Source organism: Scomber scombrus, chromosome 15, assembly GCF_963691925.1.
Source record: "Scomber scombrus chromosome 15, fScoSco1.1, whole genome shotgun sequence".
In the NCBI taxonomy this organism is placed as follows: Eukaryota; Metazoa; Chordata; class Actinopteri; order Scombriformes; family Scombridae; genus Scomber; species Scomber scombrus.
This window is the reverse complement of record NC_084984.1, coordinates 28,827,361-28,845,205: the sequence shown is the minus strand read 5'-3', so window position 1 is coordinate 28,845,205 and position 17,845 is coordinate 28,827,361. Positions and strand designations below refer to the sequence as shown.

The 17,845-nt window shown below is 37.9% G+C and overlaps 1 protein-coding gene across 2 annotated transcripts in view; it reads left to right on the top strand.

Annotated features, from left to right (window-relative positions):
- The first annotated feature begins 2,074 nt into the window (after positions 1 to 2,074).
- Positions 2,075 to 17,845, top strand: part of syk (spleen tyrosine kinase) — a 28,881-nt gene continuing 13,110 nt past the window's right edge. For both annotated transcript variants that reach the window (XM_062434696.1, XM_062434694.1), the window contains exons 1-3: positions 2,075 to 2,300; positions 11,053 to 11,524; positions 12,228 to 12,388. In XM_062434696.1, coding sequence (XP_062290680.1) covers positions 11,123 to 11,524; positions 12,228 to 12,388 — 563 coding nt within the window. In that variant the 5' untranslated portion in view covers positions 2,075 to 2,300; positions 11,053 to 11,122. The remainder of the gene's footprint in view (positions 2,301 to 11,052; positions 11,525 to 12,227; positions 12,389 to 17,845) is intronic.

Below are 17,845 nucleotides of genomic sequence, written 5' to 3'. Positions count from 1 at the left end.
TAAATAATAAATGTACCCCGCCTTTTCAAAAACCGAATAACTATAACACACACCAAAGACAGCTGGCACTTCCTGAGTGGTGAGCATGTTCTGATTATAGCACATGGCTGACTGACTATCCCTCACACACACACACACACACACACACACACACACACACACACACACACACACACACACACACACACACACACACACACACACACACACACACACACACACACACACCAGGGTTATTATAGTTTTTAAATTTCCATTATTTTTCATTTTTATTTAGTTTTTCAGTTTGCTTTTTTATTTTATTTTATTTTTAGTTAGTTTAACAAGTAGTTTTAGTTGAGGAATTGAATAGTTTTAGTTGAGTTTTTATTTAGTTTTATTTTTTCAGGTATTAGGAGGAAAGCCTTGATTAGTAGAAGCTGAAAAGGTCAAATGAGCTGTGTTTGTGTTCTCTCTACTGGTACTAGCCAGTTATCTCAAGAAGTCAAACTCAACACAATACAGTTAAAATGGAGAAGATGAAAAAAAAAAACTAAAACTAAGCTGATTTAATCTGCAATACAGTTTAGTTTTAGTTAGTTTTGCATTGTTCATTGTAGTTTTTATTTAGTTTTCTAAACTAGGTTTAGTTTTAGTCTTAGTTTAAGTCAACTATAATAACCCTGACACACACACACACACACACACACACACACACACACACACACACACACACACACACACACACACACACACACACACACACACACACACACACACACACACACACACACACACACACACATACTTGCAAAGTGAATTATGGAAAATAAGAACAAAAGGCAACTCATTATAAATTCAGCTAATTTTTGTTGATTATTTAAAGACACTAAGTCAGAAAAATCAATATTGTACATGGAAACATCACAAATAGAGAATAATAGAGAAAGTAAAGATAAATGTAAGTAGACAAGAGGAAAGAAATGAAGAAACCTACAGCAATGAATTACACACCACATCACACTCTCTCTGTTAGGTTTGTCTCTGTCATGAAACCAATAGTTTTATACTTTACTTAAGTAAGTAAGAATACCTCAGTGTAAAAATACTTAGTACTGCATTTCAAATGTAAGTACAAAAACACAATTATTATCAGCAAAATGTACTAATATCTAGTATCAAAAGTAAAAGTATTTGTATTTTAAAATATGAGATTATTATTACCGATGCATTAACATAAAGTAGCAGTACTGTTCAAGCTGGTCATTGTGGACGTGTCTTAACTACTTGTTTCCTGTTGGGCAGTGTAGTCTGTAACAGTGCATTGTATTTTAGAAGATACGTTTTGTCATGTAATAAACCTCATAACCTTACTTAAAAACACTACACACTTTGTTTGTATAAAATAAAGTAAATATTTGCACATCCAATGACATTATTATTATTATTATTATTATTATTATTATTATTATTATTAGGCATTTCTAAATTCCACAGAAAGAGAAACCAAATAAATAAAATAAATGAAAATAAAATGAAATAAAATCACATTTTAAAAAGACGTGTATTAAAATCATCACAGCACACCCACACTCTCATACATGAAAAACACACTTAAACAATTAAAAATGCCCAATGACAAAAACAACAAACACTATTAAATGATCATATTTTACTTTTGTACATTATAAGCCACTTTAAGACATAGCAACAATAAAGATAAAGTTTGTACAAAAAAAGTACTTTAACATACTGTACTACCTTTTGAGGGAGCTCAAATGCATCTCATGGTCTGTCAGTGCATGGAGTTTACTCTTTTTTCAGAAAAGCTAATAAGTTGATCTGAGTCACAGTTTTTGGGGAAAACTATAATAAACTTTTGCTCTCATTTAAAATAAACTTTGAGAATAAGATGGTACATTTAAATGTCAAAATCACATTTAAATGCTACTTAAGTTGATCATTTCCTGCTTGTAGTAGGCGGTGTTGGTCAGTGTTCAGATCAAAAGAGGGAAGTAAAAGACTTAAATTGTCAAGGAAGTTGTTGAAATAAGGAAGCTTCAGAGCGCCACCTCACCGTGTGTCAGTACATCAACTGGATCAAACACTGATAATCAGCTCCAGCTGCAGAACTCAGCCACCGTCAACTGTGAGTGATCCAATGTTTTCATGTGGTTTTGACACCAGATATTGTGTTCGTCAGGAAGCTGCTGAATTTCAGATGACCTGAAGTTCGGATTGCTGGCAGCTGACATGCTAAAGGACTAAAAAACTCAAGTAGAGGATCAACACTCTTGAAGGACTTCATCATTTTACATACAGTGAGTGTAATATCATTATCTTTTTACCTGGATACTCATGGTTCCCTTTCTTACTGGATTGTATGGCTTAATTTCATCTATCACTTTGTGAATTAATTATTACCAGAGTAGGTGATTGATTAATTAACCAATATTTGAAAAGAGACAAAATGAAACAGAAAATAGCACAAGAATCAAGAAAAGAAAAATATTAAAACAATGAATTAAATTAAACACATGAAATATCTTATTGACGGAGTTTCATTACAGTTCAGTGAAGATTTTAACACTTAGGACTCAGAACTTGTTTCATGACTCGCTCAGACAGATATTATAATACAGAACTCAACTTGTGACACAAATTGGCAGTCTTTACAAAAATGTTGTGTTGGTATAGAGTCAGATGACCAGGAGGCACTGTTTCACTGTTTTTAATAAAATGCAGTTTGAAGTGAAATTTTAGTAACTTGTTTTAATACTTTGCTTAAACTTCACACATTTACTTTATTATAATTTAAAGGAAAATACAGTACTATTTGTATTAATACAGTAATTCTAGACAACTATAGTTAACTTAACACAAATGTAAATTTAAAATACAATAAAATGCATTGTTGAAGATGAGACCAGCAATTCCTTTCTTTTTGACTTGGAACCCCTTACAAAAAACTGCATCAACTGTGAACATTTTACATATAAGAGTTGTGCAATATTGTATGTATATTTCAAAAAAAGGGGGAATATTATGTATTCATTGATCAGTTTACGCGCCCCCCCCAGATTTATCGTGACCCTTTGGAGGGGCCATAACTCTTAAATTGGGAACCATTAGACTAAACTACCTAACTATGCCGTATGCATTAAACTAATCTCCGAAAGGGACATTGTACTATGGCCTGGATGACTGAGAATATTCACAGTTAAAACTTGCTCTACCTCAACCACATACAACAATATACATACAACAATATATATATATATATATATACATATACAATAATATATCATATATATATCAGTAACTGGGCCAGACATATAAACATATAAAAATCATCTGTTTGGTGAAATCAATTGTCTGTGTCTAATATGTTTTCCACAAAAGTTCAATTAATCTACCCTGTTAAAAATATATAAATAGTTTCTATGATTAAAATGAAGAAAATTCGTTGGGGAAGTATCAGATATGTTTTCTCTGTGTCAGCCGGATGGAGGGGTGTGTCGGTGTTAGTGTTTAATCGAGAGAAAAAAAGTATTTGGGGAAATGTCAGAAATTTTCTTTTTTTGTATCAGCCGGCTGGAGGGGCATGTTGGTGTCTGTGTTTGATTGACAGCAGTTGGAGGGGCATGTTGGTGTCTGTGTTTGATTGACAGCAGTTGGAGGGGCGTGTCAGTGTTTGTGTTTGATTGACAGCAGTTGGAGGGGTGTGTCGGTGTCTGTGTTTGATTGACAGCAGTTGGAGGGGCGTGTTGGTGTCTGTGTTTGATTGACAGCAGTTGGAGGGGCGTGTCGGTGTCTGTGTTTGATTGACAGCAGCTGGAGGGGCGGTCGGTGTCTGTGTTTGATTGACAGCAGCTGGAGGGGCATGTTAGTGTCTGTGTTTGATTGACAGCAGTTGGAGGGGCGTGTTGGTGTCTGTGTTTGATTGACAGCAGCTGGAGGGGCGTGTCGGTGTCTGTGTTTGATTGACAGCAGCTGGAGGGGCATGTTAGTGTCTGTGTTTGATTGACAGCAGTTGGAGGGGCTTGTCGATGTTTGATTGACAGCAGTTGGAGGGGCGTGTCGGTGTCTGTGTTTGATTGACAGCAGTTGGAGGGGCGTGTCGGTGTCTGTGTTTGATTGACAGCAGCTGGAGGGGCATGTTAGTGTCTGTGTTTGATTGACAGCAGTTGGAGGGGCTTGTCGATGTTTGATTGACAGCAGTTGGAGGGGCGTGCTGGTGTCTGTGTTTGATTGACAGCAGTTGGATGGACATGTCGGTATGTGTGTTTGAGCGGGCTACCTGTACAGAACAGAGACACATTAAACAAACTGCTGTAGCCACAAGTCATGTATAGATAGTGTGTTGCTAACATTTATTTTTGAAAAGCAACAACCAAACCAACATCTGATGGATCCGAAGTGATATTTGTAGGTATGTTTATATGCTGTTTAATGTGCAGCAACTGAGCAGCTAATTGGCTATCTAGCCTGCTAACTGATGTTTGCACCGACGATTCACTCCCCGGTGAATGTTTGTTTGGTGGTTCATTCAATAATCTAAGGTGCAGGACGAGTCTGTGTTCATGTCTGTAAGTCACATAAGAAGGAGACTTTAGCAGGAAAGCTAGTGTTGTGTAGCAGGATGCTATCAGGCTCAGTGTGACAGTCTGCTCTGACTATGATAAATCATGATGTTACTGCTTTTGCAATATCTGATTTGCTGTATCAACATAAGGACTCCAGCTACGTAGGCGGAGAATGGAACGGTATTTAACAGAATGAATGCAAAACTAGGTCAAGCCATCATGAAATAAAATAATTAGAAATGTTTATTTTTGTTTTGTGAAATAACACAGGATACGTAATTTGCAGAACAGACTGGATTGCCTGGATTCTATATTGTCTGACCATGAAAATTGACCGATTTTGTCCTGGTATTGTTATGCTCTCATATGTGTTTGAGCTGCTGGAAGGCTGATCCAGGACAGATCCTTTGTTATTTCAACCATAAAAAATATAGCCAAATGATATATTATTGGGACCAGGGTGTAAAAAATGACTATTCTGATGATTACCATCTCCAGCATGTGCCATTCAGATGTTGAAGACCTGCTTAGATTCTCAGAATGAAGTCAGAGTAATAGTCCAGAATTAGATCTTTCACTTCGGCTGGCATGTTATACCTCTCCAGTGTGTCCTGGACAAGCTTTTCGGCATAGAATCCTGCATTGACCAAGTCCAACCACAGCACTGTTGGGTCACTTCTGCTCTTCTTGGCATCTCTGAGGAGCTGTGTGATGACTCTCATGTGCTCAAGGCACAGAGGAACACCAGGAATGCCATCTTTCGGAACTGAGGTGTCGGTCTAGTGGTTCTTGAGAAACAAATCCACTAGCCACTTTGCTACAATGCAAAAAGACTTGTCCCTTCACACTGAGGAAAAACATGATCCTGAACTGGCTTAGAGTTTTAGAGACCTCATCTTTCAGAATCCACACGCCTTTCGCAGACCACCATTGCTGCTCATCCAAAGCTGGAGCACTAGCTTGGGGCAATGCTCGTACACCTTGTAGGTTGTTCCACAGTCGTATCCAGATTTTGGTGTTTGTTGGGTCACAACAAGTGTTACTGAGTTGTTGATCTACTTCCCTTTCTGAATAGGCCAGGGGTCCACTACACCAAGGGGCTGCTATGTGAATCTGAAAGGGTTATTGACAAAGGTCAGCTTTCTAGTCCTTTTCCTCCTCCGCCTCTGTCTGGCTCTTCACAGACTTTGGAGCCTTCTCCTGAGCATGGAACAGAGTTCTGCAAGTGGTGCTTGTTCTTCTTCACTTGCAGCCTTATTTCTTTGAGGCTCTCAACTCCTTTGTGATGTGGTGGATTTTGGCTGCCCTCTGGTTTTTCTTGTAGGGCTGATTGGCCCCTCTTTTCTCCTTGACACCAAACCTCTCAGCTGTCTTGCTATATGATAGTTGTCATAGTCCATAATCTCTTCGCCACATCCCTTTTAGCTGTTGTTTCCAGCCCTGTGTCCATCTCCTTGTCAAACTTCAGCCACTCACCTGCCTTGCAGGAATGAGACCATCTGATCCTTTTCTTTTCGTACTGTGTGACCTTAGGGACTGCTTGCCCCACTCAGAGGCTCTCAGCTCTGTGGGATGCTTCCTGGTCAGGCTTTTCCTCTGTCTCACCAGGTTTTTCACCTGTGCATTGTGGTGCTTGCTGTCCCTCCTTGCATCGGTGTGCGCAGAAATACTCAGTTGTTGTTGTTTTATTTGACATGCTCACTCACCGCCATCCCACCCCTCACTCTCCCCTGGGAGTACATCTTAGTTTTGATTTAGGGCATTCTTTGGTTCTTTCTTCACAGAAGGTGTAGTTAGGGCTGCTAATCCACCAGAAAAATTATAGACCTATTATTCCAGTCATTATCCAAATTGACCATGCTGGGTTTGTCAAAAATAAAAACCCTTCCATCAGTATCAGGTGACTTTTACACTTAAGTTGGTGAAACAGATCAGTAATGTTGCAACTTTATTAACTGACACCCAGAATGTCTGAGCCAAACAAGGTGTTCCTCTCCTTTACAATTCCTAATTGCTTTATAACCATCAGCCATTTCAAAAAAGCAATCCAGGGTATTTCATTTGGCAGTAAAGAGTAGTTATTTTTTATGCTGACAGTATTTTAGCACTTTTAGCACACCATTATCACCAATAACACCACTGTTAGAACAGTACACAAATGATTGTGAAAATGTGAGTTATTCTTGATAGATAAAGTGTATATATTCTCAAAATTGTATTGATCAATCTCATTGCACCTGGTCAAAGGTGATTACTGATGTGTATAAATAGAAAATAAAAATGATTACAACTTTATGGGTGACTGTGTATAAAGCAAAGGTTGGTTAAATGGAAATTGCTCAAGTTGAGCCTGTAAATGAATACAATTAAAATGATGGTTGTCCTAAAGTTTAACTACCTTTAAGCTTACTGCAGGCATACTTTAATCACTTTAATAAGTTAGTCAAAGATTTTCCATTGCTATTTCTCTAGTGGACACAACAAAGAGGAGACACACCCAGCTTTGGAGTTAATGACAGATAAGTTTATTAAACAAAAAAGGCTAAATTAGACCAAATTAAGCCAATTGAAAGGTGTAACTAAATACATACAGTATGGGATGTGGAAATCAGTGAGAGGTGTGTGATTCATGAATGTAGAGTGTAAGTGTGTGTGGGTGTTGTCAGGTGCATGAAAGCAAAAATAAATAACTAAGACAGCATAACTAAATTGAACCAGAACAGGTTCTGGTTCAGAAGAGACGAACAGAGAGAATTAAGAGGAGGGAGACAAACTGCCACGGCAGCTTTAATAGTCTGACCAGATGCCGGACGCCATATTGGATCTAACTGTCCAATGTGGCAGACCTGCTCGACTAGTTGTATTTAGGGATACAATAGCTCACTTACTGCTAAAAAAAAAAGTCCTAACAAGCAAATGAAAGCTTTGCGAGATAAGTTGTGCGCTCAAGGATAACAGCCACATGCCCTCCTCTTTTCCCCTCTTCTTGCTTTTCTTTTTCTCTTTCCCCTTTTTGTGTATTTTCTCTCTTCTTTTTTTGATTTTTTAACTTTGTTGTGTTTATTGTTTGAACAATTGTGCTTCTGAATTTATTTATGTCTGTATATGTTTAAAATATCAATAAATTGGGGGTAAAGAATAATAATTTGGTTGCATAAACACTTAATGAGAAGCTACAAATTAGAAACCCAGTAAAACATTCAACAGTTTAAAAGTTGAAACTGTTTTATTGAGTAATTTCTGGATGAACACTGGAACTATGGTGCAGTGTTTTGTTCCCATTTGCAGTGACAAAGCATTTAGGATTTACACCTCTGATTCATACCTCTGACTGGCTTCCTCTCCATAGCAACAGCGGGTGAGACTCCTGGAGCCATCGTTTTGAAAACCATTCTACATAGCAAAGTGATGAACATCAGAGACCGAAACTAAAATATTCAAAATGATGACCATGGTATAAACCTATAGTATTGTTTATTATCCAGGAGACTTTGTGATCTTGTGATATTTATCATTAGAAGAAAACTGTGAAATTATGATTGGTTGTGACTGATCATGGCCATAGTGTTTATGAACATTGTGAACACAAGATTAAATGATTGGTCAGGAAGTTTGCTTCTAGCACAAAATCATCTTCTCCTGACAAAATGTCTGTTGTGGAAAAGTTCTGCTTAAAGTGAAGTCAACAAAGTTATGCAAATAAGCAAAGCTGCAGGTTCCTTATTACAACTAAACAAGCAGTTGTGGCAGGTTAATCAAGAGAGAAGTGGTGTTGAAGACATTTTTCACACCAGCAGGTCTCTGTAAGAGAGATCAGTCCACTAATATCTGACAAGGGACACCTGATTCACAGTGGTGGACTACAGGTTAGAAAAGCATATGTGTGATAGGATAGGCAGGATAAAATTGGTGTAGATCTCATTAAGCTTTTCGCCCATAAGCAAGGCATGTAAATGAATGTGCTCATTGGCTGACTGACAGACTGTGGGTGTACTGTGAGGCTTCTAGCTGTGAGTGAGTAGAGGGACGTTCCGGTGAAACAGCAGCTGTGCTTAGTGAACCCATCCAGGGTACATAAAAATACCAGTTTCTAATTTTATCTACTTGTTAGACAAACAACAAAGTTGTTAAAGTGAACATGACTAACACTTGTGATAATTCTGTGTGGCATCAACACAGTCCTATTGATAATATAACAATATTAATTGGTGAAGCTTTAACCATAGTTTATTTGCAATAACCAAAATCTTTCCTGAATGTAACCAGTACTGCACAGTTATTGTAGAAAGAAATCATTTTAAAAACACAGAATATTATCAAATATCAATGTTCTGTCTGGCTATAGGATTGGTTATTAGATAACTGTCTGCACATATTATACAAGTGTATGAGGTGTTGTGTTGAATGAATCCCTCATAGTACAGATTTCTAACTGAAAAATGGATTCCAGATACCTGCATTTAAATTATGATAAGTTAAATCTCCACTACACTCATAATGAGTCAGTTTCAGAGTGCTGTGTGTTTATGGAGGCAAAGAAAGAAACTGACACGTAGCACATTATTAACACTGATGACTTCTCCTTATGTATTTTTAAACATGTGGACAGAACAGTTTCTGCTTCACTGCTGGTTTACAGAGAAGTCCTCACATAGTCTTGCATCAGAGTAACATTGTGACTCACTGATCACTCATCCTTCAACATCATGACTAATCAAAGCAGAGTTGCAAATATGTCAGAATGTGTGACAATATAAATGACACCACAAAGGATTTGGATTGTTATGTTTGGAATTGTTGTTCATGATTCATGAAAGACAATGACTGAAAATATATTGAATTGTCCATTTTAATTGGTGTGTCTCAGTTTTACAAGCAAATGATTTTTTGATTTTAAGAAGTTGCTTCAGTGGTCAACGAGAAAAAGACAGAAAGTGCAGATGGATTTGCAGCTGCTGTAGTTGTCGTGTGGTTATTCTGGTTACTGTGACAAGTATCTTACTGCTTCTGTCAGCCCAAAGGTGACAAAAGGTTTCTACACTAGTCAGTTTTACACAGCCTAACAGTGTGTAATGATGTTGATGTTGGCCAGTCTCCTGAATCTCCTGAAACAGGCTGAATCCTGATGTTTTGGTGAACTATTTCTCCATCAATAACATTGCTAACACACTAATTAGAGTTGCGGAGGATGGGAATATCATTCATTTGCTAGTATTACCAAATTATAGGACAAAGTTAAGTGAACCAGAGTATTACAGTTCATCCTGTTGGGATAATGAATATCATTCCCAAAGTTCATGGCAATCTATCCAATAATTGTCAAAAACATTTCACTCTGAAGCAAGAGCAGATGGTGCTAGAGGAAAAATATTAGGATTCATCCTCTGGTGATCATGAATTTCTTTACAAAATGTAATGGCATTCCATCCAATGGCTAAATAGATTGCCATCCATAGAGCCATGCTGCCTCAAAAAATGCAAAAAAAGATTTTTATACCACTGGGCAACTATCTTACAAAGGGGAAAGTTAATTTGTGTGTGTGTGTGTGTGTGTGTGTGTTTGTGTGTGTATTTGCAATTCCAGAGTGTTGTTGCATTTGAGTCACAGAGTGAGCTCTGATGTGTTCGAATATCACCATCTCATGGATTGATTATATTTATCAACAATTCCCAGCCAGCATGTCCATGTGGGCCCATAAGAGTAACATTTTGCTGCAATATGAGTCCCACGTGGGTTTGTCCCGCATTTTTCATGGTGGCCCCACCTGTGTTTACCCATATGGGCTTCAAGTGGGTTCTGACTGGGTTTCAGGTGTGGCCCAACTGGGTGAGTTACACATGTGGGGCCCATATCTCTGAAACAATAGGGGGCCCATACAATTTCCCCGGTTTATGCCCATGCCCGCTTAGCCCACTTATATCCTTTATGGCTCAGGGCTCATAGAGTCAGCCCACATGGGCTTCACATGTGGGGCCCATGTTACTGAAACCATGTGGGACCTGCAAAATTTGCCCAGCTCAAGTCCATGCCCACTCAGTACCCATGTAGCCCTCATTTAACCCATGTGGGGCCCACATGGACATGCTGCACATGGGCTCATCAGTGTCTTCCAAAGAGGCTGTTCTTGCAAATTGAAAAAAAAAAAACTCCTCGTCATTAGTGAGGAATGTTTTGCAGTCTTACGAATGCTCTGAAACATTTAATTAAAACAAAAGCAAGATACAAAACACTTTGAGTTATAAACCTACATTTCCAAAGTCAAGAATGAACCTCCACTAATTTTCATCATTGTATTTTCCAGAGTTTTCTGTCGGATTACATCCTACTTTATGTCACTCAGTAACTCAGTATTAAGTTACCCAAATTGTCATTGTTTAGGCTAAATATGATTTATTTCTGTAAAATGAAAACCAAATGTCTTTTTAAGAGTACATTTCAAATAGTAAATTAATCTTGGTTCTCGTTTGGTTCTACTTTGTTTGATAGGCTAATTGCATCCTGGTGGCTGCACCTTGTGAGGGGAATTTCTAAAGGGAGCTACAGTCCAGAGGCCAACATGGCTGACAGGGTGAATTCATTGCCATTTTTCTATGGAAACATCACCCGTGAGGAGGCAGAGGACTACCTGCGGCAGACAGGCATGGGCAACGGCTTATACTTACTAAGACAAAGCCGAAACTATCTCGGGGGTTTTGCACTGTCTGTTGCGCATTCAGGCCGCTGCTACCACTACACCATTGAAAGAGAACCCAATGAAACATATGCTATCGCTGGAGGTAAGAGTCACAGGAGCCCACAGGATGTGATTGATTACCACTCCCAGGAGACGGATGGCCTTGTGTGTCTGTTGAAGAAGCCCAGCAACAGGCCCAAGAACATGCAGCCCAAGGTGGGGCCGTTTGAGGACCTGAAGGAGAAACTGATCCGGGAGTATGTAAAGCAGACCTGGAACTTACAGGTTAGTTTCTATGAAGTCGGCAGAGCAAGAATACCAAGAGCAACACAGTCAGACTATGTATTTAAAAACGGTTATTTCAGCTTGGGTTTTATTTCGGTAAGTCTGACCATCAGTCTACCATGTATCACAATTATGCATTCACCAAAGTAATTGCTGAAATTCCAAAATCCTTAAAACTGATGCAGCAAGACAAGAAACACGAGTGGTCAGATTATCAGAAAGGTTATGAAACAAGATTAATTTAACCACTTGTTGTGGAGGTCAAACTGAAAGTACTTACACCTAGTTGTTGTTAATATTCCCTTATTTGTAGTCTACAACTATGGTAAGCAGAGTAGGACAAAGTTGAAGCAGGAAGTCAGTCGGATAGATATTTCTTGACTTCTTTGAAACTTCTTTATGACACTGTGTTACCAGACTTCAGTCTTATCACTTGTGGTGAGTGCAATGTTATCATTATGATAGACTGAAGACCAGATAAAACTATGTAACAGTTGTAATATACCATTGTTTTCCTGGTTTAGCTGGTGATGTAAACAACTGACTTCATCTCTTGACAAAAAAAAAAAAATCTTATCACAAGTTCCACTTACTTGGTTTGGAAGTTGAAAGGTTTGTAAGAAAAAAAAGTAAGTGGATATTGTGATGGTTTATCATAGGCTTATTATAAGAATGGGCTCATAGGTTTTGTATGTGTGTGCAGGGGCCAGCTCTGGAGCAGGCCATCATCAGCCAGAGGCCTCAGCTGGAGAAGCTCATTGCCACCACTGCACATGAAAAAATGCCCTGGTTCCATGGATCCATAACACGGGAGGACTCTGAGCCCAGGCTTCAAAATGGCTCCCGTATAAATGGAAAGTTCCTGTAAGTATTTTTCAAATGTCTTTGTATAGCTTTTGGCTGTGCTTATAGTAAATTGTGTAAATGAATTGTTACAAATGCAAACACAGTATGTGAAAGATGCTTGTTGGGATCACTGCATGGTGTGGGAGTGGGCAGTCTTTGCAAATTAGAGGCTGTTATCTTTTGTGGTTTATCCTCCCAATGTTGCCAGACTTACAGAATTCCTGTATACAGAACTGCTAACAAGATGAAAAAGCTGGTCTGTGACACATAACGGCATCCAATGCATCAAAACACATTTTCAGTCTGCTCCGCTGGGCGCATTTGATTTTTTCCTGCATGTTTTGCTGTGTTGTTGTGCTGACTACAGTCTCCTCAGAATAGCCTCCTCTGCTCAAACACTGCACTGCTCTTCTTTCTTAAAGTATTGCTAGTACTTCAAACCTTAATTTAATTTATTTTCATAAATGATGTTGAGTTACAAACATGTTAAAAATGAAGACAAAAAAATAGAAAAAGAAACATCAAAACAAAAAACACACAAATGAAAGTCAGTTAAAACAGTTACAGTGTGAAACAGGGGGGGGGGGGGGTCCATAGGTTGGTAGGCTATTGATTTTAAGTGTGTGTTGAAGGTCATTCCAAGAATTTTGTGCACTGAAGGAAAATGCTGATTTTCCAAATTCAGTCCATGCTTGGGGACCTGAAGCATCAGCCAGTCATGTGTGAGTTTTATACGTTCCAAGATTCCAATCCAGCATCATTGATCGGTATGGTGCTAGTGTTCCAATCAGGGCTTTAAAGTAATTATTACAACATTCTGCTGGAGAAGACCAACCTAGTTTGTCATACAATACACAATGATGTGTACCATAATTATCAGCAAGTAATACATCTGAAAGTGGAATGATAGACTGAGTCGAGAAGTTTAAGAACAGTGAGATCAGTATTTAAATCATCATAATCCAATACTGACAAAAACTGCCTTAACAATCCTGTGTCTGCTGACCAAAGGGAAGCTTGTTCTGTTTCTGTAATAGAAGACAACGTTTTGACGGAGTTTACTGACAAGATTGTCTATATGATGTTTGAAAGTAAATTTCTCATCAAGCCAGAGGCCAAGGTAATGTTACACGTGTGTGTGTGTGTGTACTTCTTAGTATTGATTGACCTGCTCCATAGAAATACACTTATAAAACAACAACACAAGTAGCTGGAACTTGTGTTCGTATCACCCTGAGAACAGAATCCAAATTTAACAAAAACAAAAGCAGAACCAACAGTTTTCTTGATATAGGCTCAGTCTGTAAATGTATTTCTTTCTTTTTGTTTTTGACAAATAATTATATTTTGTCATAGTTTTTGTTGGCAAAATGAAAACTCTTGTACAGTCAGGGCTGATCACAGCCATAAGTAACCCAAACAGATGTTTTTAGCTTTTTGTGACCTTATTCTGTCCATTTTTGTCAGACGCATCAGAGACAAAATGATTCCCTCTCTGTCGATAAGAAATTCCTTACATTTAAAACATTCACTGAATGTATATTGTATTGTCTAACAAAGTGGTTGAGTGAGCGAGAGAGTGAATAAAGAGAGAGGGCAGCACCAGTGAGAACAACACCATTTGTTTGTCGTCCACAACTCTGCACAACCATGCAGTGCCGCATTTCACGCTTGGCTGGTGGCTACACAACACTGGCCAAATGCTGCAAAGTATACCTTAAATGAATTACTGTAGTGACACGTTTAATTTCAGACCACTGAAACTTCACGCTTAAGTTGCAGCTTTACCAGAACAATGTTCTGTCCCCTCTTTGCTGCTCAGTTACATAATTGTGTGATGCAAATGTCATGTATTTCTGCTTTGTAACAGTGTGAGTTTTGAAATGTATGGATATGCTGCAGAAGTCAATGTCCTAAATCAGCAACTGCATCAGTACAGAATTGCTCAATGTTATATTTAATGTAAAATATGAAATGTTTGAACAAAGTTAATGAGGAGTATTTATAGCTGCTGAAGATTCAGTTGGGCGACAGTGGTCTCGGCTGAAGAAACGAAGAGGAACTAACACACACACAGACACACACACACACACACACACACACACACACACACACACACACACACACACACACACACACACACACACACACACACACACACACACACACACACACACACACACACACACACACACTGTGGTTTCCGCTCTGGCAGTTTGCAAAGGACTTCCTGAAGTAGCCAAACAAGAGGAAGAATGATAGCGTGGTGAGATGTGACTGTTCTGTCCCTTTCTCATGTAAAGTCTAGATGGAAACTTTGTTTTTCCACTGAAACACAGCCTTAGTGTAAGATTATAGCTTTAAAATCAGAGTATTTCAGACACACTATACCCATAGCATCAAGAATCGCTTGCAAGGTGGAAACACTGGTTTCTAAGATTGTCCGACAACAGCTGACAAAAACATAATTACAATTGATTATACCACACTTCTAAATGTTTCTTCTAAATGTCCTTTAAATGTCTTCTAAAAAAATACAAATCTTATGGTTTAAGAATATAATTTAGATCACTAATTATAGGATCGGCATAATTATACACACACACACACACACACACACACACACACACACACACACACACACACACACACACACACACACACACACACACACACACACACACACACACACACACACACACACACACACACACACACACACACACACACACTAACCCATGTATTGAAGTTCCTGTTTAGTTCCTGTAAAAGCCTGGTCTTTTATATATTACTGTAATGAAAGTAGTTACAGTCCATTTATAGATCAAGGAGTCACATGATACACTGTGAGCTAACAAATGGACTTAAATACAACTAAAACTCTGTTGGGAAATACCAACAACCTAACATAGAATTAAATAAAATGTAATCATAAATCAATATTTGGTTTAAAACAAGGTGCTTTACAGGAACACATGAAGTCTAAAACAACAGAGATTAAAAACAAAAGATAGAAACAGGCATAAAGCATTGTGTAAAAACATATAAGAGTGATAAAGTGATAAAACCAGGTCATTGAAAAGTTCATTAAAGCTGATATAAGCTTTAAAATGTGACTGAATCTAAGTGTTTGAAATTCCCCAGTCCGACCAGTTATTGCAACCAGATAGACGGAAATACTGAGGGCGGAATTTCAAAATCCAACCCCACCCACAATAAATAAAAGTATTTGAATTTGTTTTTGTTTATTTAATCATTTTTAAAATAACTTCCCTGCAGATCTAAATGCTGTTTAAAACAGTCTGTGCTGTGCTGGTGGAGAAGCACTAAAATCCACATTATAAAATTGTAATTTGTTACTTTTAAAGATATGTAAAATCAGACTAACATCCTGTGTCATTAGTGTGTAATTGTAGAAAACATTTCTCAGGACGTTTTCCTGGAATCAATACTGAGGACAACATATCAGTGTTTTACTGGATGGTTCCTTTAACCAACCTGTGAACATCAGCCTTACTGAACACAAATGATATGATTTTCTACAAGCAGGGGTTGTTTTATGACATGAGCGTGTATAAGAATTCAAATCTCAATGTGATTGTGTAAAAACATGTATGACCTTTTAAAGATCAACAACATGGGAGCATAAAGACGATCTGCTTTTTGAAATAGTCCCTGGTCAAATGGGAGCTCTGTGTCAAAAATAACATCAATGTTTGAGGCTGCAGGTTTAAGGTTTGTGCTCAGAGTAGAGATGCACTGCGGAGAGACCAAAGAGACAGGTTTGAATCATTGTTACGTTTGAACTACTGAGACAGAATGGTTCCACCACACAGCTGGAATTCAACTTAACTGTAGAGTTTTACATGTAAAATGTCCAAAATACACGGTCGCCCATAAAGTTGGAATAATTTAGTTTTCAGACACATTCCTCTTTTTATGTTCTATTTATACACATCAGTAATCACCTTTGACCAGGTGCAATGAGATTGATCAATACAATTTTGAGAATATATACACTTTATCTATCAAGAATAAATCACATTGTCACAATCATTTCATGGAAAGATATTTTCTTCCAACTTTATGGGCGACCGTGTACATAAAGCCTTATGCATAAATCTTCATGTGACATTACATGAAGGCATCTGTGGTTCATTGATCACATTCATGTGTCTTTTAGTTGCATTTTGCACATTTTTAACATTTTATTTAATAAAAAAGGAATTTGAATGAAATTATTCTTATCATTGTAAGACAAATACACAAAGACTGTACGTAATGACAAGACTTCTCCATTTTATATAGAAGGTTCAAATTTCTATTGATTGTACTGTATATATTGAACAGTTAAATCACTTTAAACTATATCTCTCTTATTTATACGGTCTTTTATAAATGTCCATGTTCCCTCTAAGCCATTGCCTCAATAAAGCAGTTCTATAAAGTCCTTTAGCCAGTAATGCCCTTTATGGAAAGGAATAGCAATATTGGTATTGTGTTAATAAAAACTGTTTTAAATGTTTTTATGTAAAGAGAGTTTGTATTGTGTGTATTATAAACATAATGAGAATGAGCTGTTATTGAAAGCTTCAAAGGTTAAATATCCAAACAGTTCTATAAAGTACAGAAGTTTATACCATTGATAAGATATGATGTAGCCAACTCATAAGGAAAAGAAGATATAAATAATCTTCCTCTTCAAAGAGACTCGACATATCTGCCCTGCAGACTCTGAGACCTCTGAGGGAGAACACACAGAAACTTTTCTTTTGACCTTGATGCATTTCCTGTATGGTTTATTTTTGATCTTTCTACTGATAGAATTGAGATGGATGACTGTCTTCTCTTCTTAATGTGCTGCTAACAAATGTTTTTGAGTGATTATCTGTCATGGTCAGAGTAAACTATTGTTACCAAATACAGTAGGCAGTGGTGTAATGGATGTGGTAAATAGTTTTGAAACCTTGGACGGAAGCGTGTCTGTTTCAATTGAAACTGTGGAGATGAGTTGGTGTTAAACTGACTTTTGATGGTCTGTAACTCGTGTCATGTATATCTGTACTGGATTACGACCCAGAGGCTCTGTGTGCTTATCACACAACAGCCTGTGTTCATGGCTACCATATATAGCTCATGGGAGAGATCAAAGAGAGTCTCGCAGCAAAAATTTACCGTTGGGCCCCAACTGACTCCCCAGTCTCCTCTGTAAGTAGTTTAGTACAGCGCACACAGGAGACAATACATAGCAGCTTCATTGTTTGCCCAGATAGCAAACTGGAATAACCCTGCCTGGCCACCAATTAGTTTGTGGTCATTTGACACAACTTTATTTAGAAATAAACTGAAATGACATGTCCTAAAACAGAGGCCAAACAGGAGTTAATAATAGATACTAATGTTGGTGATGCAACAAATCTGCAGTTAATCATATTAACAGAAAAATGTGGACACACAACTACACAAAAAATAAAA